Source organism: Gopherus evgoodei, chromosome 3 (genome assembly GCF_007399415.2).
Source record: "Gopherus evgoodei ecotype Sinaloan lineage chromosome 3, rGopEvg1_v1.p, whole genome shotgun sequence".
NCBI lineage: Eukaryota > Metazoa > Chordata > Testudines > Testudinidae > Gopherus > Gopherus evgoodei.
The window spans coordinates 159,220,888-159,248,679 of NC_044324.1; the positions used below are offsets into that span (position 1 = coordinate 159,220,888).

The following is a 27,792-nucleotide window of genomic DNA, read 5'->3' on the forward strand; positions in this document are numbered from 1 at the left end:
TATTGTGTCCAGTTCTGGGCACCACACTTCAGGAAAGACCTGAACAAATTGGAGGAAGTCCAGAGGAAAGCAAAATGATTAATCAGAAAATCGAAAATGATTAAAGGTCTTGAAAACATGATCTATGAGGGAAGACTGAAAAAATGGTTCTGCTTAGTCTGGAGAAGAGAAGACTGAAGAGACATGATAACAGTCTTCAAGTACAGCAAAGGTTATAATAAAGAAGAGGGTAGGAGATTGTTCTCCTTATCCACTGAGGACAGGTAAAAAAGAAATGGGCTTAAATTACAGCAAGCAAGATCTATGTTAGACATTAGGAAAAACTTCATCTCTAAGGGTAGTTAAGACCTCGAACAAATTGCCTACAGAGGTTGTGGAATCTCCATCACTGGAAGTTTTGAAGAACAGGTTAGACAAACACCTGTCAGGGATGGTCTTTAGATAATACTTAGTCATGCCACAGTGCAGGAGACTGGACTAGATGACCTATCGAGGTCTCTTCCAGTCCTATATTTCAATGATTCTATTAAATTTAGTCTACAGAAACCAGAGTTCATCTCTGTTTAATACCTAACAAACCTAGTAGACTTTATGCAGAGCTGTACAAAGCTAAACAATATTGACTTCTAACACTGATGAAAATTATCAGAGCACAATGAAAACCCCAGAAAGATATGATCGTGTCCCCAATATCATAGAAGAGAAATAGAGTGGGAGACATGCTTTCTATTCCAGTGTCCAAATTATAAAGGGGTGTAAAAAAGTACTTCCTCAAATTATAAGCATTGATAAAAGACTTAATAATAAGTTATTAGAGAACTGTGTGTAACCCTAGGAGATATCGAAGAGATATCAGAACTAGAATCTCTCTGGCATCCTGCCACTAAATCAGAAACAATAATGCCAATGAACACAGACTGTAACCTAGAACACATCTGTGTAACCCTATCCTGGGCAGATGCTTGAGCAAATGCTGTATATGCCTCAGCAAATGCCCAAAGTTTTGATCCTTTTGGACATTTTAGCCAGTTGTATTGTTGTTAATAATGATCATTTTAATATAAATGTTTATTATATGGTAGTACTCAGAGACCCCAAATGGGATTGAGACCCCTTGTGCTGGGTGCAATACGATCCCAGAAAAGAGACTATTCTTGCCCTGAAAGGCCTACAGTACAGATCTTGACATGCGAATTAAATATTTTTCAATTTTATTACCATTGGATTCTCTTAGAACTGCAAACAAATATTTGTTACTTATTGCAAGCAAGCTTAAAAATAGACATGTTGCAGTATGGATTATAGTGCAAACAATCTTGTTTAAACCAGTTTCAGCTAATTAAAGATTTCAGCATGCTATATGTGAGCACAGTGCAGAACAGATGATGTCTTTCGTTTGTAAAGAATTTGTTCAAGAGCACCACCTTTTCCCTGCTTGACAGTGTTTGTTTTTCATAAATAGTCATCTATATCAGGGCCCAGCAAATGCCTGCAATGTAAAGGAGCCCCTCTAACTGGATTAAAATATAATAGAGGTTGTTGAAAAGTTTCCTGCTTTCTTGTAGTAAAGCAAAATAATCTACTCAGTACATTATTATATATCTGTATCTTACTGCAGTTTACTACATTAATAGGAAACTTTGTAATGATCCCTACTATATGTGAAGGTGTGTACTCAACAAAGTAAATATATGTTCAAGTTAATTTCTAAGTCTCTATGGTATGTGGCACCATTTTTGTTATGTTGATCTGTTCCACAATTCAAGCTTATCCCAAACGAAGCGCATTTTGGCCACAAGTGGACATGAACCTGTGAAGTATCCAGACAACCTTGAAGAGCCAGTGCTGGACACACTAGATTTGTGCAAATAGAGGGCATATGGATGAGGACAGAGAGGGTACAATTAGAAAGGTAGGGCATGGATAGAGAAAATGTGAGATGAGGGAAAGAATGAGAGGAGCCTGGACTAATAAGGGAAAATGTGAAAAGGCAGTTGGAAGGGAATAACAGTAAAAGAGAGGAAGAGATTAATAGAACATATAGTTGAGGTGTATTATACATATCAAATATCTGTTAAAAATTATTCCAAATATATGAACAGGTTTTAGATATACCAATGGTCTGTTTGTGGAGTTAATGTGTGAATTAAATGTCAGTAGAAAATCCCCTCTGTGTGTCCCCTGCCATGCACACACCATGACCGCATAAAAAACCAAACCCCAGTATATTATTTAAACTGGATCAGGAGGGATGTTATTAAATGCTGTGGACTTTTTCTCAAATATTCTTTTTGATGTGGTTGGCTGCCATCTACAGTTCTGTTTGATTTATTGCATCTAAGAATGGAAAGATAGTAAGACTGTTGTATAATAACTTGTTGGTACTTAGATGAGCACTTTAATCTTACTGAAATTCAATGAGCATTTAAAATTTTTGAATAAGTTTTGAATAAGTTTTAAAATATATGCATTCTTCCCCTATTATTATTATGTTATTGTCTAGAGACCCTAAATCAGGGCTGAAGGTTTCCTCATAATAGGCATTGTACGAACTAGGAAAACAAAGACAGTCCCTATCCCAGAGAGCTCACTACCTAGGATTATGACAAGACACAGTAAAGTAGTTTATAAGCATTTATATCAGTGCCCATCATCCAAGTATCTGAGTGACATCCTAAAGAGTTATTAGCCAAAACCACAACAAGCTAGTAGTCTAATTTCCTCTTACTTCACTCAAGGCAGTTGGGACTAATATTTTTTTGCATGTTTCATCTAGAGCAAGAATGGGGCAAACTTTTTGGCCCAAGAGTGGGGAAATTGTATGGTGGCCATGAATGCTCATGAAATTGGGGGTTGGGGTGGGGGTGAGGGCTCTGGCAGGGGGGGGTTCTGGGGTGGGGCCAGGAGTTCAGGGTGCGGGAGCGGGTTCCAGGCTGGGGCAGGGGTGCAGGTGGGGGTGATGAGGGCTCCAGCTGGGGGTATGGCTCTGGGGTGCAGGAGGTTGGGACCGAGGGCTTCGGAGGTTGGGAGGGGGATGAGGGCTGGGGCATAGGAGGGGGTGAGGAGTGGAGGCTCCAGGCAGTGCTTACCTCAAGCAGCTCCCCAAAGCAGCGGTATGTCTCCCCTCTGGCTTCTACATGGAGGTGCGGCCAGGCAGCTCTGCGGTACTGCCCTGTCTACAGGTGCTGCCCTTGCAGCTCCCGTTGGCCCCATTTGCTGGCCAATAGGAGCGGCGGGGGCAGCGTGCGGAGCCCCCTGGCTGTCCCTACGCATAGAAGCTGGAGGGGGGATGTGCCGCTGCTTCCAGGAGCCACGCGGAGCAAGCCCCTGACTGTGCTCCCTGGCAGGAGCTCAAGGGCTGGATTAAAATGTCTTAAGGGACGGATACAGCCCTTGGGCCATAGTTTGCCTACCTCTGATCTAGCATAATTACAATATAACTTCTTCCCTCCACTTTTTATAGTAATATTTAGAAGAGCTTTTATAATTATTTTTCAAATTACCCTAAAATACTTCTACATCAGCACTATAAACTCTTATAAAGTCTGATTTTACAAGATTTTATTAAAGTAATATTTTATCAATGAGATAATTTATTAAAATGTGTCTGTTAAAAATGGATCAAATCTTTTAACATTAGTTATACACATTTCAAACAGCCATTTTATTTTCATCTTAAAATATAACTGTATTTTATTAATATATTAAAAATTCCAGATGGAGCAGATTTGCTAAAGCTGACCTATATTCTACAAAGTTGAGTCACATCCCAGTAAACCCCTGAGATGATACATTTGTTTAAGAAAAAAAAATAAAAATAAAAAAAGGGATCAGCGTCTCTCTAACTTATTTGTTTGCAATACTTTCTCCACCTAGGTTTTCTGAACAGCTTTGAGGAGTTACAAGCAGAGGAATGTGGCATTCTGAATGGATGCGAAAATGGCCGGTGTGTCAGAGTCCAGGAAGGCTATACCTGTGATTGTTTTGATGGCTACCACTTGGACATGGCCAAAATGACTTGTGTTGGTGAGATTACAATGCAATATTTTACATACAATTCATTTTTTGTATTTTAGCAGATTTACTCACACAAGCAGACCCTTTTACTTAACTTCAGTGAAACTACTTATGTGAGTAAAGTTACTTATTTGCCATAGGAGAAAACCTTTTTGACAAATGATCATCTGAATTATGTTAAACATTCTAAATCTATATATGATATATTGAAAGCCATTTTCACTTGAGCAGCCATCTCTGAATTCCTAGATCATTTGAATATCAGTGAACAGTTGTCCTAGGTATCCATGAGAAATATGGGATTGTGGAGTGTATACTACTAATAATTAGCTAGGGAAACATACTATTCATAATAGTTATAAAAAGTATGTTAGCTTGCCTGTGTCAATTTCAGTGCTAAGCTAACTAGTATGGTAAAGGTACTATTAATTAAAAGACACTCAGTAATAACTCACATAAATAAAATGTAATACATTAAATTGCAGAACAAGCTTTGGTTAAAATTTTCAAAAGTATTTAAGAGAGTTAGAAGCCCAAGTCCCATTTTCAAAAGTTACTTAGGGACAGATTTTTAAAGGTATATTTAAGCACCTACAGGTTCAATAGGTGCCTAGTGGGATATTCAGAAGTACCTGTGTGTCTGACTCCCTTTGAAACCATAGAGTTGGAAGGGACCTCAAGAGGTCAGTCAATGGGAGTTAGGCACACAGGTGCTTGTGAGAATTTCACTGGGCACCTAAATATCTTTAAAAATCTGACCCTAAGTCACTTTGGAAAATGTCATCCCTTATCTAGCTGTATCATATGTTTTCCAATATACAAGTATATATATATTCACATGTATTTTTCTGTCCTTGTTTCCCCAAGATATTTTTAAGTGAATGTATTACTCATGTAAAGAACTGAACTGAGAGCACTGGAGATTGACATACTCTTATTATCTGCAGAACAGATGCAACTCTAGTAGCAGCACCGTACGCTTCTTTATACTGATCTGCCCTAACGACTGTCTTCACTGCCAAAAAAAGGTGTGGTTTTACAATGAGATAATTAACGTATATTAGCTATATCTCTGTAAATTGCTAGTGAAGGCAAAGGGTCTGTGGTTGTTACTGCAAAGTAGCTAGCTGAGGTCAACCAGAGGTGATGGCATATACTGTTGATCTTGTCTAACTGCACTGCAATAAAAACTACTTGCACCATGTCTCCAATAGGATTTTACAGCAAGATAGTTCATACGCATTTGTTCTCTCTCTGTAAAACAAACCAAACAACCAACCACCTTTTTTGGCAATGAAGGCATAGCCCTACTGCACCTCAGTCCAATGCTATAGAGACTTGCTGGAGGAGTGAGGTAGATTTCTCTTCACAACTATTAGTCACTGGCCTCTCTGCTAAGACTGCCAACTAGTGCTAGCTGTATTTCTTTTCTTTTTTAATATGGTTATGTAAGAATTGTATTACACCAAGAACTGAGCTCAACAATGCATTTCACGTAGACCACTGAACAGTCACCGGATGGCACTTTATGAGCAAGCTTCAAAGGATTAGTTCTTTCTCAAGTGAAGGTCCCTATTGTATTCCACTGTGGGTTACGCATGCACACCATGCTCTCGGAGTTGGAGAATTTGAAAGTAGTATCCATTGATCTGTGCATGTGCCCTGACTTGCCTTGTGCTTCCATCCAAGGCGATAAAGAGCAAGGCAGACCGAGTGCCTCTCCAATTCCTTCTCACCGCTGCATAGTCTGGTTCGGAACCTTCAGTGCCTTTGTCTCTGACGCAGTTCTAATAATTACAGTTGTAAATAGTTTTATCAGTTTTAGCCGTACTTTTTCTAATTTTATTTGTTTCCTAGTTTTAGTAGTTACTAGTATTAACAGTTAGATTAGAATAGACTTCGGAGATTTTCATCGTCTGTCATCCTACTTGGTATGCCTGTTCAAGTACTAAACTATTCCTAGAATCCCTGGCTTCAAACTTTGTGCCTCTTGCTCACAATCCTTCTCAGTCACCGACAACCACCAACGCTGCCTCCACTGCTTGGGAGAAACTCGCATCCCAGCTAAGTGCAGTATTTGCCAGTCCTTCCCCAGCCATCTCAGAGAAGGCCGAGTATTTGTTCTCTGGAAGTATGTCATGGAGACCTCATTTGGACCCAGGCCAGGGAACCCTACCTGTATGTCAGCCTGATTCAGCGAGGAGCGTGCCATGTGCTCTTGCGTCAAACTCTGGTGCCAGCAGAACCGCCCCCACAGATCCATGGTGGGGCCTAGTCAGGAGATTAGCAAGCGGTCCCCTAAGTCTTCCTCCAAGTCCAAGGAACTGAACATTCCCTCCACTAGCTCGGCCCAAGGGGATGTACCACATTCTAAGTCCCACAGGCATGAGAAGAAGACCCATAAACAATGGGATTCAATGGTTCCTTCCAGGCAGCAAACCATTGGTACTGCCATCTCCAGCACCTCGCAAGATGCTCCCACACCAGGAAGACTTCAGCAACGGTACTGGCGACCGGAAAAGAGAGAATACTCCTTACACCAAGGAGATCCAGATCCATGGCTGCACCCCAAGATGTCTTTGCCTTACTGAATCCAGAGTCTCCTCCTCTATAGGGTCCCTCCACTTCCAGAGAACTCATATCTCCGCCACAGGATATGCCTACAATACTGGGTCTATCACCCTCCTCGCATATGTTATACACCACTCCATTGTCTCTGACAGTACTGTCATTGGAACCAGCATCCACCTTTTACTCTTCCAGTGAATCAGAATGGGGGAAAGAACTGCCTCTGCCATACTGCATCTGTCCAACATCACAGATTTCAACACACTCATGGAAGCAACTAACTCCTCAGCCTTCCTAGAGCCCCTGGCATCCCATGCCAGGGGAACCCTGCAACCTCCTGTTAATCCTGCTTTATTGGCCATATTGGGGGCCCTGGACACAGTATCCTCCTTCGGTGCCTGCTGAGAAGATGAAAGGGCTCCCCGTCTCATCCCAGCATATTTCATCGTGGATCATGTCCCGCATCAGAACGTGCTACGGCCTAGCTAAAATTCCAGCCCCACCGTTAACGGCGCACTCCACAAGAGCACAGGTGTCATCTGCTGCATTCCTTGCGTAGGTCCCTATCCAGGACACATGCAAGGCAGCAACATGGTCTTCCATCCACACCTTTATGTTGCACTATGCTATCACCCAACAGGTGAGGGATGATGCAGCCTTCAGCAGGACAGGACAGTACAGTAACTCCTCACTTCAAGTCATTCCGGTTAACGTTGTTTCATTGTTACGTTGCTGATCAGTTAGGGAACATGCACGTTTAAAGTTGTGTAATGCTCCCTTCTAACGTTGTTTGACAGCTGCCTGCTTTGTCTGCTGCTTGCAGGAAGAGCAACCCATTGCAGCTAGCTGGTGGGGACTTGGAACCAGGGTGGACCGGCAGCCCCCCTATCAGCTCCATGCTCCTCTAAGTTCCCTGTGAAGCAGCTGCCCAGCAGGCTAGTAATTGCAGCTGTCCTCCCCCCACACACACACTGCCATGTGCTGCTCCTGCTCTCTGTCTTGGAGCTGCTCCCCAAGACTCCTGCTTGCTGTGGAGGGGGGAAGGGAAGGAAGAGGGAGCTAATGTCAGGGTGTCCCCCTCCCCTCTGCTTCCCACTTACCTCATCTTCCATAGAGCAAGGGGGACACACCAGGGCTCAGGATGGAGGGAACTTGCAGCAGCTGCAGTCTCAGCAAGCTGATCTAATTAACAAGGCAGTGTACTTAAAGGGGAAATGCGCATATCTCCCTCCATTCCTGCTGCCTTGCAGAGTGAGAGTGTTAACCCTTGAGGGATCAGCCAATTGCTAGTTCATCATTTAGCAGTAAGGGAAATATCCCACCCTCTGACTCCTCCACCTCAACCAAGCTTCACAATCATCATCACTGTGTACCAGTATTAAATTATTTGTTTAAAACTTATAGTGTGTGTGTGTGTACACACTATTGTCTGGTGAAAAAAATTTCCCTGGAACCTAACCCCCTCATTTACATTAATTCTTATGCGGAAATTGGATTCGCTTAACATCGTTTCGCTTAAAGTTGCATTTTTCAGGAACATAACTACAACGTTAAGTGAAGAGTTACTGTACTGCAATCAGCAACTCGGTGAACTCTGACCCTTCCTCCGTCAAACCTGCTTGGGAGTCACCTATTGGAATGGACATGAGCAATCACTCAAAGAAGAAGAAAAGACGGTTACCTACCTACCTTTTGTAACTGTTGTTCTTTGAGATATGTTGCTCATGTCCATTCCAAATCCCGCCCTCCTTCCCTGTGCCGGAGTATTACAGCAAGAAGGAACTGAGCAGGCAGTGGGTCAGCAGGGACCTATATATACTGCCATAAAGGCACCGCACCAGGGGGCTCCACAGCCGACCCGACAGGTACCACTAGGATAAAACCTTCCAACAATCGTGCACACAGCGCGCGTACACACCTATTGGAATGGACATGAGCAATCACTCAAAGAAGATCTCGAAGCTATGATGGCAGACCTGCCATTTACAGTATTCCACAAGAATTAAGTTTCCTTAGGCTTACACTTGAAATTTTTACCAGTCCATTCACTTACCCGTTTTCTTCCCAAAACCTGCACACATCTGCAGAAGAGCTCCATTCCCTCAACATCCAACAAGCTTTGGCCTTTTACCTGCAAAGAACAAAAACAATCAGGAAGTCCCTTAGGCTGCTTATTACGGTAAGAGAGAGAATCAGGTGACAGGCCATCTCCACCCAGAGAAACTCCAAATAGATTTCCAGCTGCATTAAACTCTGCTACTAGTTGTTAAACCTACTGCTCCCACACACACACACGAACATTCACTCCATTGGGGTCACTCCATTAGAGCTCAAGCTCAAGCAATGACCATGGCGTCCCTTCAAAATGAGTCTTACATAAACATATGTAGAGCAGCCATGTGGAGTTCTGTCCACACATTTGCAAAATGCTATATCTTGGTGCAGGACTCAGTGGCGGATGCCTGCTTTGGCACAGCAATTCTCCACATGACCCTTCCATCCTCCTCCTTGCACCCTCCTCTAACTCAGGTATTACTTTCAGTCACCCACAGTGGAATACAGTAGGGACCATGACTCAAAGAAGAGGAGGAAGTTACTTACCTGTAACTCAAAATTCTTTGAGATGGGTGGTCCCTGTCTGTATTCCACTTCCCACCCTCTTTCCCCTCTGCTTCAGATCTGTCAAATTCATAGTGGAGAAGGAACTGGAGATGTGGTCAGTCCACCCCACCCTTTATTGCCTCAGACAGAAGGATAAAGCAAGTCAGGCACATGCATGGACCAATGGACACTACTCTGACTTTGGGCACATGGTCCAGGGAGAATACAGATCAGGACCACACCTTGAAGAGCCTCCTCATTTTTGTTGGTAAATATCAGTTTCACCATGCACACGCATACTGACCAAAAAAATTTCCTTCAGTGATTGAAATTTATAGATAGGCAAAGTAAGAAAAATGCTGCTTCAGAACTTATTAGAGTTTGACTGAAGGATATTTATTTTGTGTATTTTGACATGTGATGTTGACAATTAGTGTTTTAACAGTTATAAAACTTTAATTTTTTGAATCTGTGTCTATTTTCATTAAATAATTGTCTGACCCCACCCAAAAAAATTTCTTTTGACTGCAAAAATTTTCACAGTTAAAAATTGAAATGTTTAAAATCCATAATTATGTGAAAATGTGTATAGATAAAAATAGAAAAAAACTAAATGTAAACATTGATATTATCTGATGAAATTAGAAAAAAATAAAAATCAAATTCTGCCTATTTAGAAGTGAGTAATTAATAATAATTGTTTAACAGCCTAGATTGAATTCAAACTACTGATTTAGCAGTGAAAGACTGTTTAAACCATTACTGATTCCCTATGATATCCACTTCACTGTTTTCTTTTCCATTAAATGTGTATTCATTAAAAAGCTTTTGATCCTCCCATATAGTTCTGCCTAATCTGAAGTTAATACACAGTTTATCACTTTTTCATACATGTTCTACCATTGATGATGATAGAAGTTAATTTAATGCATCCAGGGGGAAATAGTCTTTGTGGAGGAAAATGGCAACATTGACATGTTTAATTATACTGCAGTTTATCTACATGTTCCGGTGTGTCTGTTTTTGCAGATGTGAATGAATGCGATGAACTGAACAGTAGGATGTCTCTCTGCAAGAACGCCAAGTGCATTAACACAGAAGGTTCGTACAAGTGTTTGTGTCTGCCAGGCTATGTACCTTCAGACAAGCCAAACTACTGCACACCACTGAACTCAGAAATAGACAGTGAACTGGAGTAGAGGAGAATCTACATAACCTAAGCCCATATACTCTGCACTGTATAAAGAAAACGAAGAAATGTATTTAACTTGAGCTGAGGATGCACCTAATTTAGAGTGATGACTTTATGGAAAACAGCATTAAAATGTGTTTCTTGAAGGTGAAATGTGATGGGTTGATATTCATCAGCTTCACTGAAATGACAGACCAAATGGACACATTTCTCTATATGGAAGAAAAACAAGTATATAGTGTGTTCATAAGTACAACTCATTGGAAATGGGCAAAACAGTGCTGTTATTTTAAACAGAAGAGGGGGTGGTTGTGTTGGGTTTTTTGTTTTTACTATTGCTTGATTTAATTGGCATTTAAATAGCAGTGAAAATATTTTATATTACTTTTTTCATTTTTTTGATTGTGCAGTTCCTTTCCTACCGTTTCTCTTCAAAACATCTTTTTCTGAACAGTGCAAATTCTTTTATACAGATTTTTAAGGCCATTTTAGAAAAGTTGTAACACAGGGTAATGCTCCTCCAGTTCTTTTCTGGACTGGAACATTGGTCACTGACTTTTTTAATTGCTGGTTGTCTGCCCTGTGGAGCAGGCACTGTTTGTTTTCAAATGTTTATACACCTTGGAAAAAAGTCCTTTGTACTCATTTTGTATTCTACATGGTCTTTTACTGCACTTAAAATCCTTAGAACCTTTCTTGCCAAGTTTCAAAGCTGCTAGTGGACAACCATTGGATTCCTTTTGTATATTAAAACAAAAGATCTGAGCTCATGTCTGTATTGTAATATGTAAATTGAACACAAAAGAGATCTTGTATGATTACCCTAACATATTAAAGCTGTATATTATAACTCAATAAAATCACTTTTTTCTTTTTCTTTTTTTTAGAAAAGAAGCTGTTTATTAATTGTAGATTATTTTATTTCTTTCATGGATTTACTGATTTTTATTGGCATTTGTTTTCTCATGTTTTACAATGGAGTCAACAAAATTAGGGTACCAGTATATATCTCACTAACCAATATTTTCATACACTATTGGGTTTATTTTACACTAATCTAGTTTTAAGGATTCATCGTGTTATATTTTCTTCTCCCATATTGTTTTATCAAGGCCAAGACTTTCATTGCAGACTAGATGATCACGATGGTCCCTTCTGACCTTAAAGTCTCTAGGCAGGGCTGGCTCCAGGCACCAGCATTCTGCTTGGGGCGGCAATCTGCAAGGGACGGCAATCCCTGTTGTCCGCAGCGGCTTCAGTTAAACATAGAAGCTGCCGTCGAATTGCTGCCACTGCAGAAACACGCCTGCTGCCCTGAGGGCACATGGACTGCCCCCGCCGCCCGTGGCGGCAATTCGGTCCACTGCTTGGGGTGGCAAAGACTGTAGAGCCGGCCCTGTCTATAGGCACCCTCCAAAAGACTCAAAGTTAAACTCCTGTGGGGAGATTTTCAAACACATTTAAGGAAATTAGGCTGACTTGAAAGTTGACTTTTCATTGGTTTTATGCTTCTAACTCCCTTGGGTACTTTGGCAAATATCCCCACTAAATCCTTAGTTAGGCACCTATGTAAGTGGCTTGATTTTCAAAAGCAACTCCCACTAAAGTCAATGAGACTATTGGCACAACTAAAAGCTGATAATGAGTAATGGTGGTTACAGTCTAGCCCCAAGTGGGCTATGCTGGTAGAAGAGATCTATCAGGAGAAGTAGTATAATTCAGTATGTCTCTGTTATAACAGAGGCCACAAGGTCCATGCCCTTCATGCTAATCAGCTAGAGGAGGAAATCTTCCTTCTTGTCGTAGCTGAAAATAGATGAAAGTGGCATGAAGGATGGAGGAGTCCTGGAGCAGCAGCAGCACTCTGTCACCGTTGTCTATGTGGGTATCATTCGCTTCAGGCTGATGGTGATGGTTCTGGGATGATGTATGGATGAACAAAGAAGAGCACAAAGGTGAGAGAGAGAGAGAGAAACAGGTTTAACAGAGAAGTGAGATGTTTAGCACAAGTGCAGAGAGAAGTAAGATTAATCAAAATGGACATAAAGGAGGGAAGAGACTACAAGAGAAGCTGAAAAAAGAGGTCTTAAAGCAAAAAAGAAAAAAAATATAAAAATATTCTAAATAGGTAATGTAGTGGGTTGGTGGTGGTTGCCCTTCCCCTCCCCCCCTCCGGGTCCGTGGGAGGTCTCTACGCCTCACCACGCCCGTGTGTCACCCACCATGGGGGAATTAGCGGGGCAACACACAGGGCTGGGGCTCTGGCCTTCAGTCAGAGCAGAGCAACAAACAGGAGGCTCAAACCTGTAGTCGGGTGAGGCAACAAGTCCTTCAGGCTCAGGCAGCGGTAGAGCACCCAAATACAGTCCAGGGGGCTCAGGCAAGATTCACAGAGCCCAGTGTCCTAGCTTGGCTGGCTATAGGCTGATACAGGCCTCCTGGCCTACAGAGCGGAAGTACTGCCACCCCAGGGGTGGGATGGCAAGAGAGATGCAGACCCGCCGAACTCCACCGCATCCCAGTCCAGGGCCCTCTCAGTGGCGGGGGTTCTGCCACTGGGTCAGTGGAGATCCACCCGCAACACACTGACCTTGTACCAGGCCAGCTCTTTTGTTGTCTAGTTTTCCAGAGCTACTTCCTAGCTCCTCCTCAGGGTGTACCTGGATCCGTAGGGGGTCCTCTGGTTGTCAGGGAGAAGTCCCGTGGCAGTCCCAGCAACTCCTCCGTGGCTTAGTCAGCGGGTGGCTCCCAGCTTCACAGGGGCCCGTGGCAGTCTCCCAGCTCAGGAGCAGGCAGGAGGCATCTGACTCCTTCAGCAGCTGCAGCCCAACTAAGCTCCCAGACCTGCCTTTTATAGTTCCTATCCCACCTGCTGATTTCCAGTGGGAGGGCTGAGGGCAGCCTGGCTCCGCCCACCAGGGCTCAATGAGTGGTCCCTCCTCCTCTGTGTCCATGGGAGGCCACTCCACCTCGCTACAGGTAATCACAGAAATGTAGGAGTGGAAGAGACCTCGATAGGTCATTTACTTCAATCCTCTGCACCCAAGGCAGGATTAAGTATTATCTAGACCAGTGGAACCCAAACTTTTTAACTCACCCCTCCTAGTGGGGCCATCCCCACAGATTGAAGACCTCTGCTCTACACCATCCCTGATAGGTGTTTGTCTAAACTATTCTTAAAAACCTTCAATGATGGAGATTTCACAATCTCTCTTAGTAATTTGTTCCACTTCCTTACAGTAGGAAGTTTTTCCGAATGTCTAACTTAAATCTCCCTTCCTGCAATTTAAGCCCATTACTTCTTTTCCTGTCCTCACTGGTAAAAGAGAACAATTATCACCTTCCTCTTTATAACAATATTTTCCATACTTGAAGACTGTTACCATGTTCCCCTTCAGTCTTCTCTTTTCCAGAATAAACAAGCCCAATTTTTTCAATCTTTCCTTGTATGCCCTGGCTTGGGTCGAGTCCAGTACTGCCCCTATTAACTCTATCCTCTGGACAGGAGACAGGGTCGATTTCTCTTCATTTAGGAATAGACCTAGACTCTCGAAGGTAGCTCTGATAAATGTGACCTGAATTTCCACCTGGGTCCTGGAGCGGCCTTTGATCAGCCAGTCGTCGAGGTACAGAAAAATCTGTACCTGGTGCCTCCGCAAGAATGTGGCAACGACTGCCATGCCCTTGGTGAATACTCGAGGTGCTGCTGACAAGCCGAACGGGAGGACAATAGATTAATAGTGGGTACCATTGACCACAAACATGAGGTACTTCCTGTGGGGCTGAGTGATTGTGATGTGAAAATATGTGTCCTTCAAGTCAAGGGCGGCATACCAATCTCCTGGATCTAGTAAGGGGATGATGCGGAACTTGAGTTTCTTTACAAACTTGCTGAGTTTTCGCAGATCCAGGATAGGCCTGAGGCCACCTTTGGCTTTTGGTATTAGGAAATACTGGGAATAAAAACCCTCGCCTGAGAAATCTCCTCCACTGCCCCCTAGCGATAGAAGCAACTGCACCTCCTAGATGAGGAGTTGCTCCTGAGAAGGGTCCTTGAAGGGTGGGCAGGCACAGAATTGGATGGAGTATCCCCTCTTTACTGTGTGGATCACCCAGCAGTCCGAAGTGATAAAGGACCATGCATGAGAGAAAAGGGATAGTTATCTTGTCAGGAAAAAGTAAGGCAGGATAAATCCAGTCTCTGATTTGGTGCGCTGTCCTCGGCCACATGTTCAAAAGGCCGGTTTAGGGCTAGAGGGCAGATTGGGCTGGCCAGAGCCCTGGCCTGAGGATGGGTGTTGCCTCCTCCTGCCATTCCTGCTCCTCTTCTGAGAACCATCCTGTCAGTTCTACTGATGGAATCTCGGAGGAGGTCTCCACTGTGTGTCTTCTCAGAAAACAGAGTCACACCCTCAAATGGGAGATCCTGAATAGTCTGCTGGATCTTGTAAGGGATCCCTGAGACTTGGAGCTAGGATCCCCTCCTCATGGCTACCCCAGTCACCATGACCCTAGTTGCAGCATCTGCAATGTCCAATGCAGCCTGGAGGGAAGCCCGGGAGACTAGCTTTCCCTCCTCCACCAAGGCTGAGAACTCGGTTCAGGAGTCCAACGGGAGGCGCTCGTTAAATTTGGTCATCACCACACCAGTGTTATACAAGTACTTGCTGCTGATGGCCTGTTGGTTCAAGATACAAAGCTGCAGACCTCCTGTGGAATAGACCTTTCTCCCAACAAGGTCTAGATGCCTAGCCTCCCTGTTTTTAGGAAACCTGTCTCTCACGCTGGTTAGTGGCGTCCACAACAAGAGAATCGAGGTGGGTGGGAGTATAAATGTTTGAACACTCTGGAGGGCACGAAATAACACCTCTCATTGTGCTTGGCAGTGGGCAGCAAGGAAGCTGGGGTCTGCCACAGGGTCTTGGTGGTGTCCACAATGTTTTTAATAAGTGAAACGGCAATACGGGAAGGTCCTGAGGGGGCAAGGATGTCCACCATGGGATCAGCTTCCTCGACGACTTCCTCGGCCTTAATGCCCAGAACCTGAGCAGTCCTGCACAGCAACTGCTGCAGCACCCTTTTGTTCTCGAGCACTGGGGTTATGGCTTGTCATAAACAGATAGCTAAGGGTTAATGTCTCTTTCACCTGAAACACCTGACCAGAGAACCAATCAGGAGACCGGATTTTTTCAACTTTGGGTGGAGGGAATTGTGTGTCTGGTGTCTTTGTTTTCTGGCTGCCTGCTTTCTCTGAGCTTTGGAGAAGTAGTTCTGTTTTCTAATCTTCTGTTTCTAAGTGTAAGGACAAAGAGATCAGATAGTAAGTTATATGGTTTCTTTTCTTTGGTATTTGCATGAATATAAGTGCTGGAATGCTTTGATTTGTATTCTTTTTGAATAAGGCTGTTTATTCAATATTCTTTTAAGCAATTGACCCTGTGTTGTATTATCTTAATACAGAGAGAACATTTGTATGTATTTTTCTTTTTTTTTATATAAAGCTTTCTTTTAAGACCTGTTGGAGTTTTTCTTTACTTCAGGGAAATTGAGTCTGTACTCACCAGGGAATTGGTGGGAGGAAGAAATCGGGGAGATCTGTGTGTTGGATTTGCTAGCCTGATTTTGCATTCCCTCTGGGGGAATAGGAAAGTACTATTTGTTTCCAGGATTGGAAACAGAGAGGGGGAGTCCCTCTGTGTAGTTTCACAGAGCTTGTGTCTGTGGATCTCTTCAGGAGCACCTGGAGGGGGGGAAGGGAAAAAGGATTATTTCCCTTTGTTGTGAGACTCAAGGAATTTGGGTCTTGGGGTCCCAGGGAAGGTTTTTCAGGGGGACCAGAGTGCCCCAAAACACTCTAATTTTTTGGGTGGTGGCAGCAGGTACCAGGTCCAAGCTGGTAACTAAGCTTGGAGGTTTTTCATGCTAACCCCCATATTTTGGACGCTAAGGTCCAAATCTGGGACTAAGGTTATGATATGGTGTGCAGCAGGTGGGATATAGACAGAATCCAGAAGCCAGTAGGAATATTATATTTTTCTTTTCTCTGCTAAGGGCTTTTTAGCAGAGAGAGAAACAGTTGGTTTTAAAAGGGAACCAGAGAGAATTTTTTTTTCTGCTCTCTCTGGCAGTTTGTGGCTTGCATGTTAAGCAAGAAGCCATTACCAAACTGTTAAGGGTCTTTTGTCATGCAATAGCCCTCCCATTAGGAGGCAAGTACCAGCACTTATATGCATGCAAATAAAGTGGTTTTTCTGGTTTCCCTTCATTGAACATTAGCTAGAGAGAGAAAAGGAAAAAAACACTGTTGCTAGGCAGACTTCAGGAGGCAACAGAGAACCTGCAGTTCAGAAGATAAACACCGGAGGGCACCCCAACACAAGAAAACAGGAATCATGACTTCTAAGGCAAAAATGGAGGCCGAAGACCAATTCAAAGAAGCTGAACACAGGCGACAACTGGAAATAAAACAAGCAGAGATGGAAATAAGAGAGAGAGAAAGAGAGGCAGCACACAAAAGAAAACTAGAAGAAGAAGAGGTGGCCCACCGCCGAGAAATGGAAAAACAACAAAAAGAGAATGAAGAGAAGGAAAAACAGAGAAAACATGAACTGGAGTTGGCAAAAGCTGGGCTGCATGTGCCAGCCAACCCTAACAACCCGGCGCCAATTATTGCTCCACAGCACAGGAAATTTCCCACCTACAAGGCAGGTGATGACACCGAGGCCTTCTTGGAAAATTTTGAAAGAGCCTGTCTTGGGTACAGCATCCCCGAAGACCAGTACATGGTAGAATTAAGGCCACAACTCAGTGGACCTTTAGCAGAGGTGGCAGCTGAAATGCCTAAGCAGCAAATGAATGACTATAAACTTTTTCAAACCAAGGCCAGATACAGGATGGGGATAACCCCAGATCATGCCCGTCGGCGCTTCAGAACCCAAAAGTGGAAACCAGAGGTGTCATTTCCCAAACACGCCTACTACATTGCAAAAAACTATGAGGCCTGGCTAACAGGAAACAACATTCAAACCTTGGAAGAACTGAACCTCCTCATACAAATGGAGCAGTTCTTGGATGGTGTTCCTGAGACATCACACGGTACATACAAGATGGAAAACCCAAAGATATCGCTGAGGCGGGGGAGATTGGAGCCAAATGGATGGAACTGGCAGAAAGCAAGAAAACTACTGTCAAGGGGAACTATTACCACAGGGGGCACACAGACCATAAACCCTACAACCGAGGACAGCCAAAGACCCCACATACCACCCAAGTAAAGCCACAGATACCCTACCCTTCAACCTCACCAGTCTCCAGTAACTCACCTCGGCCCAGTGACCCATCAGATGGAAGATGCTTTAAGTGTAATGAACCGGGACATATCAAGGCCAACTGTCCCAAGAACACCATGCAAGTGCAATTCATTACACCACCATCACACCAAAGATCCCCAGGCCCGGATGCCTCTCAAATACCCTTGGAGCGAAGGGAAAATTTGAGAGTGGGCGGAAAGAAGGTTACTGCGTGGAGAGACACGGGGGCACAAGTGTCAGCTATCCACCAATCCTTCGTTGACCTCAAATTCATCAACCTAAAGGCCAAAGTTACAATTTACCCCTTCATGTCACAAGCTGTAGACTTGCCTACAGCTCAACTGCCTGTCCAGTACAAAGGCTGGTCAGGAATGTGGACTTTTGCAGTCTATGACAATTATCCTATCCCCATGCTACTGGGGGAAGACTTGGCCAACCAGGTGAGGCGGGCCAAGAGAGTGGGAATTGTTACCCGTAGCCAAACCAGGCAAGCTTCCAGACCCATTCCTGTTCCTGAGCCGTCCACAGAGGCCCCGTCTGTGTTACCAGAGACCCAGACAGAGGTAGTGGACCCGGATTCCATGCCTATCACTGAAACAGCCACAGCATCTCCAGTCCCAGGCCCGGAACTGGAACAGCAACCAGCACCAGCAAGTGCAACCACATCTTCAAACTCAACGCCAGAGGGCGCCAGTGAGCCAGAGCTGGCAGAAGCAACAGACAGCCATACCCAAAAGGCTCAGCCAGAGCCTGAAATACCCTCAGGTGCACCAGCGGAGAGCGGTTCACCAGCAACGGAAACAACCCCATCACCTACATCGCTTCCAGAGGGACCAAGCCCAAGTCCACAGTCTGAGGAAGAACTGGTGACCCCAGCCTCAAGGGAACAGTTCCAGGCTGAGCAGGAAGCAGATGACAGCCTTCAGAAAGCGTGGGCGGCGGCACGGAGCACCCCACCGCCTCTCAGCTCTTCTAATCGATCCCGGTTTGTTATAGACCAAGGACTTTTATACAAGGAAATTCTTTCTGGTGGACACCGGGAAGAATGGCAGCCGCAAAAACAGTTGGTGGTTCCAACTAAGTACCGGGGGAAGCTCTTAAGCTTAGCCCATGATCATCCCAGTGGCCATGCTGGGGTGAACAGAACCAAGGACCGGTTGGGGAAGTCCTTCCACTGGGAGGGAATGGGCAAGGATGTTGCCAAGTATGTCCGGTCTTGTGAGGTATGCCAAACAGTGGGTAAGCCTCAAGACCAGGTCAAGGCCCCTCTCCAGCCACTCCCCATAATTGAGGTCCCATTTCAGCGAGTAGCTGTGGATATTCTGGGCCCTTTCCCAAAAAAGACGCCCAGAGGAAAGCAGTACGTACTGACTTTAGTGGACTTTGCTACCCGATGGCCAGAAGCAGTAGCTCTAGGCAACACCAGGGCTAACACTGTGTGCCTGGCCCTAACAGACATCTTTGCCAGGGTAGGTTGGCCCTCTGACATCCTTACAGATTCAGGGTCTAATTTCCTGGCAGGAACCATGGAAAAACTGTGGGGAAACTCATGGGGTGAATCACTTGGTTGCCACCCCGTACCACCATCAAACCAATGGCCTGGTGGAAAGGTTCAATGGAACTTTGGGGGCCATGATACGAAAATTCATCAACGAATTCTCCAATAATTGGGACCTAGTGTTGCAGCAGTTGCTGTTTGCCTACAGGGCTGTACCACATCCCAGTTTAGGGTTTTCACCATTTGAACTTGTGTATGGTCACGAGGTTAAGGGGCCATTACAGTTGGTGAAGCAGCAATGGGAGGGGTTTACGCCTTCTCCAGGAACTAACATTCTGGACTTTGTAAGCAACCTACAAAGCACCCTCCAACACTCTTTAGCCCTTGCTAGAGAGAACCTAAAGAATGCTCAGGAAGAGCAAAAGGCCTGGTATGACAGACATGCCAGAGAACGTTCTTTCAGGGTAGGAGACCAGGTTATGGTCTTGAAGGCGCAACAGGCCCATAAGATGGAAGCATCATGGGAAGGGCCATTCACGGTCCAAGAGCGCCTGGGAACTGTAAACTACCTCATAGCATTTCCCAATTCCTCACTAAAGCCTAAAGTGTACCATGTTAATTCTCTCAAGCCTTTCTATTCCAGAGACTTACAGGTTTGTCAGTTTACAGTCCAGGGAGATGATGCTGAGTGGCCTGACGGTGTCTACTACGACGGGAAAAAAGACGGGGGCGTGGAAGAGGTGAACCTCTCAACCACCCTGGAACGTCTGCAGCGGCAACAAATCAAGGAGCTGTGCACTAGCTTCGCCCCATTGTTCTCAGCCACCCCAGGACGGACTGAACGGGCATACCACTCCATTGATACAGGTAATGCTCACCCAATCAGAACCCCACCCTACCGGGTGTCTCCTCATGCCCAAGCTGCTATAGAACGGGAGATCCAGAACATGCTACAGATGGGTATAATCCGCCCATCTATCAGTGCATGGGCATCTCCAGTGGTTCTGGTACCCAAACCAGATGGGGAAATACGCTTTTGCGTGGACTACCGTAAGCTAAATGCTGTAACTCGTCCGGACAACTATCCAATGCCACGCACTGATGAGCTATTGGAGAAGTTGGGACGTGCCCAGTTCATCTCTACAATAGACTTGACCAAGGGGTACTGGCAAGTACCGCTAGATGAACCTGCCAAGGAGAGGTCAGCATTCGTCACCCATGCGGGGGTGTATGAATTCAATGTCCTTCCTTTCGGCCTTCGAAATGCACCCGCCACCTTCCAGAGGCTGGTAGATGGTCTACTAGCTGGACTGGGAGAATTTGCAGTTGCCTACCTCGATGATGTGGCCATTTTTTCAGATTCCTGGCCCGAACACCTACTACACCTGGAAAATGTCTTTGAGCGCATCAGGCAGGCAGGACTAACTGTTAAGGCCAAAAAGTGTCAAATAGGCCAAAACAGAGTGACTTACCTGGGGCACCAGGTGGGTCGAGGAACCATAAACCCCCTACAGGCCAAGGTGGATGCTATCCAAAAGTGGCCTGTCCCAAGGTCAAAGAAACAGGTCCAATCCTTCTTAGGCTTGGCCGGATACTACAGGCGATTTGTACCACACTACAGCCAAATCGCTGCCCCATTGACCGACCTGACCAAAAAGACCCAGCCAAATGCCGTTAAGTGGACTAATGAGTGTCAAAAGGCCTTTACCCAGCTTAAGGCGATGCTCATATCTGACCCTGTGCTCAGGGCCCCGGACTTTGACAAGCCATTCCTAGTAACCACAGATGCATCTGAGCGTGGTATAGGAGCAGTGCTCATGCAGGAAGCAACAGATCACAACTTCCATCCTGTCGTGTTTCTCAGCAAGAAACTGTCTGAGAGGGAAAGTCACTGGTCAGTCAGTGAAAAGGAATGCTATGCCATTGTGTACGCCCTGGAAAAGCTACGTCCATATGTTTGGGGACGGCGGTTCAAACTACAAACTGACCATGCTGCACTAAAGTGGCTTCATACTGCCAAGGGGAACAACAAGAAACTTCTTCGTTGGAGTTTAGCTCTCCAAGATTTTGATTTTAAAATTCAACACATCACAGGAGCTTCTAACAAAGTTGCTGATGCACTCTCCCGTGAGAGTTTCCCAGAATCCAGTAGTTAAAAAGTGTTCTTAAAATGTAGAAGTCTGTTAGTTATATACTTAGTAGTATATGTAAAGGTGCATGTGTTGTATTAATCTGTTTATTTTCAAGTTCTAGAAGGAAATTGCCGCCAGTGAGCTTCCCCACTGTCTGCAATTTGGGGGGCGTGTCATAAACAGATAGCTAAGGGTTAATGTCTCTTTCACCTGAAACACCTGACCAGAGAACCAATCAGGAGACCGGATTTTTTCAACTTTGGGTGGAGGGAATTGTGTGTCTGGCGTCTTTGTTTTCTGGCTGCCTGCTTTCTCTGAGCTTTGGAGAAGTAGTTCTGTTTTCTAATCTTCTGTTTCTAAGTGTAAGGACAAAGAGATCAGATAGTAAGTTATATGGTTTCTTTTCTTTGGTATTTGCATGAATATAAGTGCTGGAGTGCTTTGATTTGTATTCTTTTTGAATAAGGCTGTTTATTCAATATTCTTTTAAGCAATTGACCCTGTGTTGTATTATCTTAATACAGAGAGAACATTTGTATGTATTTTTCTTTTTTTTTATATAAAGCTTTCTTTTAAGACCTGTTGGAGTTTTTCTTTACTTCAGGGAAATTGAGTCTGTACTCACCAGGGAATTGGTGGGAGGAAGAAATCGGGGAGATCTGTGTGTTGGATTTGCTAGCCTGATTTTGCATTCCCTCTGGGGGAATAGGAAAGTACTATTTGTTTCCAGGATTGGAAACAGAGAGGGGGAGTCCCTCTGTGTAGTTTCACAGAGCTTGTGTCTGTGGATCTCTTCAGGAGCACCTGGAGGGGGGAAGGGAAAAAGGATTATTTCCCTTTGTTGTGAGACTCAAGGAATTTGGGTCTTGGGGTCCCAGGGAAGGTTTTTCAGGGGGACCAGAGTGCCCCAAAACACTCTAATTTTTTGGGTGGTGGCAGCAGGTACCAGGTCCAAGCTGGTAACTAAGCTTGGAGGTTTTTCATGCTAACCCCCATATTTTGGATGCTAAGGTCCAAATCTGGGACTAAGGTTATGATATGGCTCTACCTGCCAATGCTTCATCAGGTGACGAAGAAGAGGAAGCACTTATACAGAGCCGACGCTCCCTGCCATCTGCCCCCAGGGGGTCCCTAGACTCTTGGGGTAGCTTTGGTGCCAGTGATGCGCTCGACAGTGCCAAGGCTGCAGACACTGGACCAAGTGTTAGCGCCATCATCAGTACGACGGGAGGAACCATCGATGTAGCCGGTGCCAATCCGCTTGTCTGCGCCAATGAAGATGGAGGGCCCATCACCAGCATTGGCGCCAGGGCCATCAGTGCCTGCACCATAGTCGACGTCGACAATGGTGCCAGTGTGGAAGTTGGGTGCATCAGCGTTGCCAAGGGCAGAGCCGGGATCGGTGCTGAGTACAGTGCCGGATTCTGACGGTGCAGCTGTCAGAGGCATTGGTGCATGGGCAGGCGCTGAGGGCAGATGCGTAGCCAATGGCGAGATAAAGGTGGATGAGGCCACAGAAGATGCTGTGCAGGTGACCTTTGGTCCCTCCTTGTCCTTAGTAAAAGGACCAAGGGGTCAAGAAGGGCCACGGTGGTGGGTTCTGCCACTGCAGAGGCCACGCCTGGGGCTCCCTCCTGTTTATCCCAGACCTCTATCTGCGGCTTCTGCTTCTCCTTGAGCGACAGGAGTCGGACACTAACTCCAAGGTCTCCGAGACTGAAGAGACCGTGGTGGAGCCTCACCTCAGTGCCTCCAGTGTTGAGAGCTCGGGGAGGGGGTAGGCTCGCTGTCCGAGTGGGCTGGTGCCGAGGGACATGGAGAGTGAGAGTGCCTGGACATCATAGCTGGCTTCCCTCTGGAGTGTACCAAGGGGTAGGATGGGTCTGTCTACACTGGATGATCTTCCCTCCTTGGGGGCAAAAACGGCACCATAAGTGGTAGCTGCTGTGTAGGGGTTGGCAATCGAGGGAGTCCCGGACTCAACTGCCTCACCTGGGCAGGAGTTGACACAGCCCTGGTAGGGGATCCAGAGCTATGGCCTGCCTGGGGTCTCATTTCTCTGGATTTAGCTGAAAGTGAACGACTGTCCGACTTCTTTTTCTTCTGAGGCACTGGCACTTGACGATGCTACCGGGGCACTCCGAGTCAAGGACGAAGCGTTAGGAGCCAAGTCCCCTGAGCCTGAGTCAGAGTGGGGGCTTAGGGCTGCCTCCATGAGGATCACCTTAAGCCACTGTTCTCTTTAAGAGTTCTAGGGTGGAACTCGCAGCAGATCTTACAGCGATCCTTTTGGTGACCCTCCCTGAGGCACCGTAAACACAGAGTGTGGATAATTCTTCGGCATGCGCTTCATGCAGGCCACACAGATTTTAAACCCAGGGGACTGCAGCATACCACGGCTCTGAGGAGGCAGAATAGGGGGAAACCCCCAACAACTCTATACTAAGAACTCTAATACAAAGAACGGATACTATAGTAACTATATAGAGTAACTACAGAATACGCTTGCTAAGCAAGGGCTAAGGGAAGTTCCAGACAACTGTCACTGGCAGCAAGAAGAAAATGAAGGAGTGGCAGATCGGCAGGGCTCTATATTGAATGCCATGAAGGCACGACTCCAGGGGGTACCCAGGCCAGCCCGACGGATGCTGCTGTGGAAAAATCTTCTGGCCACCATCCAGGTGCGCACGCACACACCTGATTGGAATGGACATGAACAAGCACTCGAAGAAGAATAAGCACTGACTGGTGGGACCACATCGTTATGCAGTTATGGGATGTTGAGCAGTGGCTGCAGAACTTTTGCATGCAGAAGGCCACTTTCCAGGAACTTTGGCAGAGTTTTTCCCAGCCCTGAAGCGCAGCAATGCTAAAATGAGACCTGCTTTGACAGAAGCAAGAGACGATCACTGTGGAGAAGCTTGCAATGCCAGCCTACTACTGGTGAATGGGAAATCAGTTTGGAGTTGGTAAATGTACCGTGGGAGCTGTTGTGATCCAAGTGTCCTAGACCTGTAATACTTCTCCTAAGAAGGATAGTAACTCCAGGCAATGTGCAGGACGCAGTGGATGGTTTTGCTGTGAGGGGGTTCCCTAGCTGCAGGGGGTGATAGATGGCATGCATATCCCTAGCTTGGCACCAGACTACCTTTCCAGAGAGTACATAAACCAAAAGGGATACTTTTTTATTGTGCTTCACGCACTGGTGGATCACAGGGGGCATTTCACCAACATCAGCTTAGTATGGTCAAGAAAGGTGAATGACGCACACATCTTTAAGAACATGTGTCTGTTCAGAAAGTTGCAAGCAGGGACTTCCTTTTCAGATCAGAGAATAACCATCGATGATGTTGAAATGCCAATAGTGAATCTGGGAGATCCAGTTCTCCACACTATTGTATTCCTCTCATGTACTTCTGGTGTTGTTAATAGCTCTAAAAATGATACACTCCAGGTGAAATCCCAGCTCCAGTGAAGTCAATGGGAGTTTTGCCACTGACTTGCATGTAGCCAGGATTTCACCCTCCATTCTGGTTCATTTCCCCTTCCTTACTTCAACTTACTCTCAAACCTCAGGTGGTCTGCCCAACTAGCAACAGATCACAGAGCAGAAACAAAAAGCACTTGAACACAATGTGCTCATAGACTCATAGACTTTAGGGTCAGAAGGGACCAATGTGATCATCTAGTCTGACCTCTTGCACAAAGCAGGCCACAGAACCCTACCCCTCCACTTCTATAACAAACCCCTAACCTATGTCCGAGTTATTGAAGTCTTCAAATTGTGGTTTGAAGACCTCAAGCTGCAGAGAATCCACCAGCAAGTGACCCATGCCCCACGCTGCAGAGGAAGGCGAAAAACCTCCAGGGCCTCTGCCAATCTGCCCTGGAGGAAAATTCCTTCCCAACCCCAAATATGGCTATCAGCTAAACCCTGAGCATGTGGGCAAGACTCACCAGCCAGCACTCAGGAAAGAATTCTCTGCAGTAACTCAGATCCCATCCCATCCCACATCCCATCACTGACCACTGGGCATACTTATCTGCTGGTAATCAAAGATCAATTGCCAAAATTAAGCTATCCCATCATACCATCCCTTCCATAAACTTATCAAGCTTAGTCTTAAAGCCAGATATGTCTCTTGCCCCCACTACTCCCCTTGGAAGGCTGTTCCAGAACTTCACTCCTCTAATGGTTAGAAACCTTTGTCTAATTTCAAGTCTAAACTTCCTAGTGTCCAGTTTATACCCATTCGTTCTTGTGTCTACATTGGTACTAAGCTTAAATAATTCCTCTCCCTCCCTAATATTAATCCCTCTGATATATTTATAAAGAACAAGCATATCCCCCCTCAGCCTTCTTTTGGCTAGACTAAACAAGCCAAGCTCTTTGAGTCTCCTTTCATATGACAAGTTTTCCATTCCTCGGATCATCCTAGTAGCCCGTCTCTGAAGCTGTTCCAGTTTGAATTCATCCTTCTTAAACATGGGAGACCAGAACTGCACACAGTATTCCAGGTGAGGTCTCACCAGCACCTTATATAACGGTACTAATACCTCCTTATCTTTGCTGGAAATACCTCGCCCGATGCATCCTAAAACCGCATTAGCTTTTTTAAAGGCCATATCACATTGGCGGCTCATAGTCATCCTGTGATCAACCAATACTCCAAGGTCCTTCTCCTCCTCTGTTGCTTCCAACTGATGTGTCCCCAATGTATATCTAAAATTCTTATTATTAATCCCTAAGTGCATGACTTTGCACTTTGCACTATTAAATTTCATCCTATTACTATTACTCTAGTTTACAAAGTCATCCAGATCTTCCTGTGTGATATCCCGGTCCTCCTCCGTGTTAGCAATACCCACCAGCTTCGTGTCATCTGCAAACTTTATTAGCACATTCCCGCTTTTTGTTCCAAGATCAGTAATAAAAAGGTTAAATAAGATTGGTCCCAAAACCGATCCTTGAGGAATTCCACTAGTAACCTCCTTCCAGCCTGACAGTTCACCCTTCAGTACGACCCGTTGTAGTCTCCCCTTTAACCAGTTCCTTATCCACCTTTCAATTTTCATATTGATCCCCATCTTTTCCAATCTGACTAATAATTCCCCATGTGGAACCGTGTCAAATGCCTTACTGAAATCGAGGTAAATTAGGTCTACTGCATTTCCTTTGTCTAAATAATCTGTCACCTTCTCAAAGAAGGAGATCAGGTTGGTTTGGCATGATCTACCTTTAGTAAAACCATGTTGTAATTTGTCCCAATTACCATTGACCTCAATGTCCTTAACTACTTTCTCCTTCAAAATTTTTTCCAAGACCTTACATACTACAGATGTCAAACTAACAGGCCTATAGTTACTTGGATCACTTTTTTTCCCTTTCTTAAAGATAGGAACTATGTTAGCAATTCTCCAGTCATACTGTACAACCCCTGAGTTTACCGATTCATTAAAAATTCTCACTAACGGGCTTGCAATTTCATGCGCCAGTTCCTTTAATATTCTCGGAAGAAGATTGTCTGGGCCCTCCGATTTTGTCCCATTAAGCTGTTCAAGTTTGGCTTCTACCTCAGATGTGGTAATATCTACCTCCATATCCTCATTCCCGTTTGTCATCCTTCCATTATCCCTAAGCTCCTCATTAGCCTTATTAAAGACTGAGGCAAAGTACTTATTTAGATACTGGGCCATGCCTAGGTTATCCTTAACCTCCTTTCCATCCTCAGTGTTTAGTGGTCCCACTTCTTCTTTCTTCGTTTTCTTCTTATTTATATGGCTATAGAACCTTTTACTATTGGTTTTAATTCCCTTTGCAAGGTCCAACTCTACTTGGCTTTTAGCCTTTCTCATTTCAGCTAATCTAAAGCCCACACCTGTATTTGTACCGGCTGCTGACTTGTTTTTCAGCAGCATGTGAAAATCACCTGGGTTGCTAGTTTCTTGCTAACACTCTGCCCCCTCTCCCTTCCCTATGAGTCACTCCAGGTGAAATCATGCTCACCCCTCTCATTGGAGTCACTTCTTTGATCCAGACAATAATTCAGCCTCTGGTTGCATTCCAGGTCCTCTTCTGCACTCCACTTCAGATGAATCTTCTCGCAAATCTTCCCCTGCAAACTCGTCCATCAACTCCAAATCCCTTGTTATCCACATAGTTCCCTCTAACTGCAGTTTCCCTGTACTTTCGATTTCACCATTCCAGTCCTCGTCTTGCTATAAATCTGCTTTCTCCTCATCCTTTCCAGTCAACTATATTTAAGTTGATATGATAAGTTTATGGAGGGGATGGTATGATGGGATAGCCTAATTTTGCCAATTAATTGATCTTTGACTATTAGCAGTAAATATGGCCAATGGTCTGTGATGGGATGTTAGATGGGTTGGGATCTGAGTTACTACAGAGAATTCTTTCCTGGGTGTTTGGCGGGTGAGTCTTGCTCACATGCTCAGGGTTTAGCTGATCACCAT

General features: G+C 45.0%; 1 protein-coding gene and 1 long non-coding RNA gene across 8 annotated transcripts in view; one reads left to right on the plus strand and one right to left on the minus strand.

Annotated features, from left to right (window-relative positions):
• The window catches only part of LOC115648877, an 84,168-nt gene extending 75,449 nt beyond the window's left edge, over nt 1–8,719 (minus strand). Inside the window, exon 1 of the long non-coding RNA XR_003999682.1 lies at nt 8,639–8,719. This is a non-coding gene — a long non-coding RNA (uncharacterized LOC115648877). The remainder of the gene's footprint in view (nt 1–8,638) is intronic.
• The window catches only part of LTBP1 (latent transforming growth factor beta binding protein 1), a 364,113-nt gene extending 352,941 nt beyond the window's left edge, over nt 1–11,172 (plus strand). For all 7 annotated transcript variants that reach the window (XM_030557132.1, XM_030557134.1, XM_030557133.1 and 4 more), the window contains 2 exons: nt 3,877–4,026; nt 10,216–11,172. In XM_030557132.1, coding sequence (XP_030412992.1) covers nt 3,877–4,026; nt 10,216–10,385 — 320 coding nt within the window. In that variant the 3' untranslated portion in view covers nt 10,386–11,172. The remainder of the gene's footprint in view (nt 1–3,876; nt 4,027–10,215) is intronic.
• Nucleotides 11,173–27,792: the final 16,620 nt, after the last annotated feature.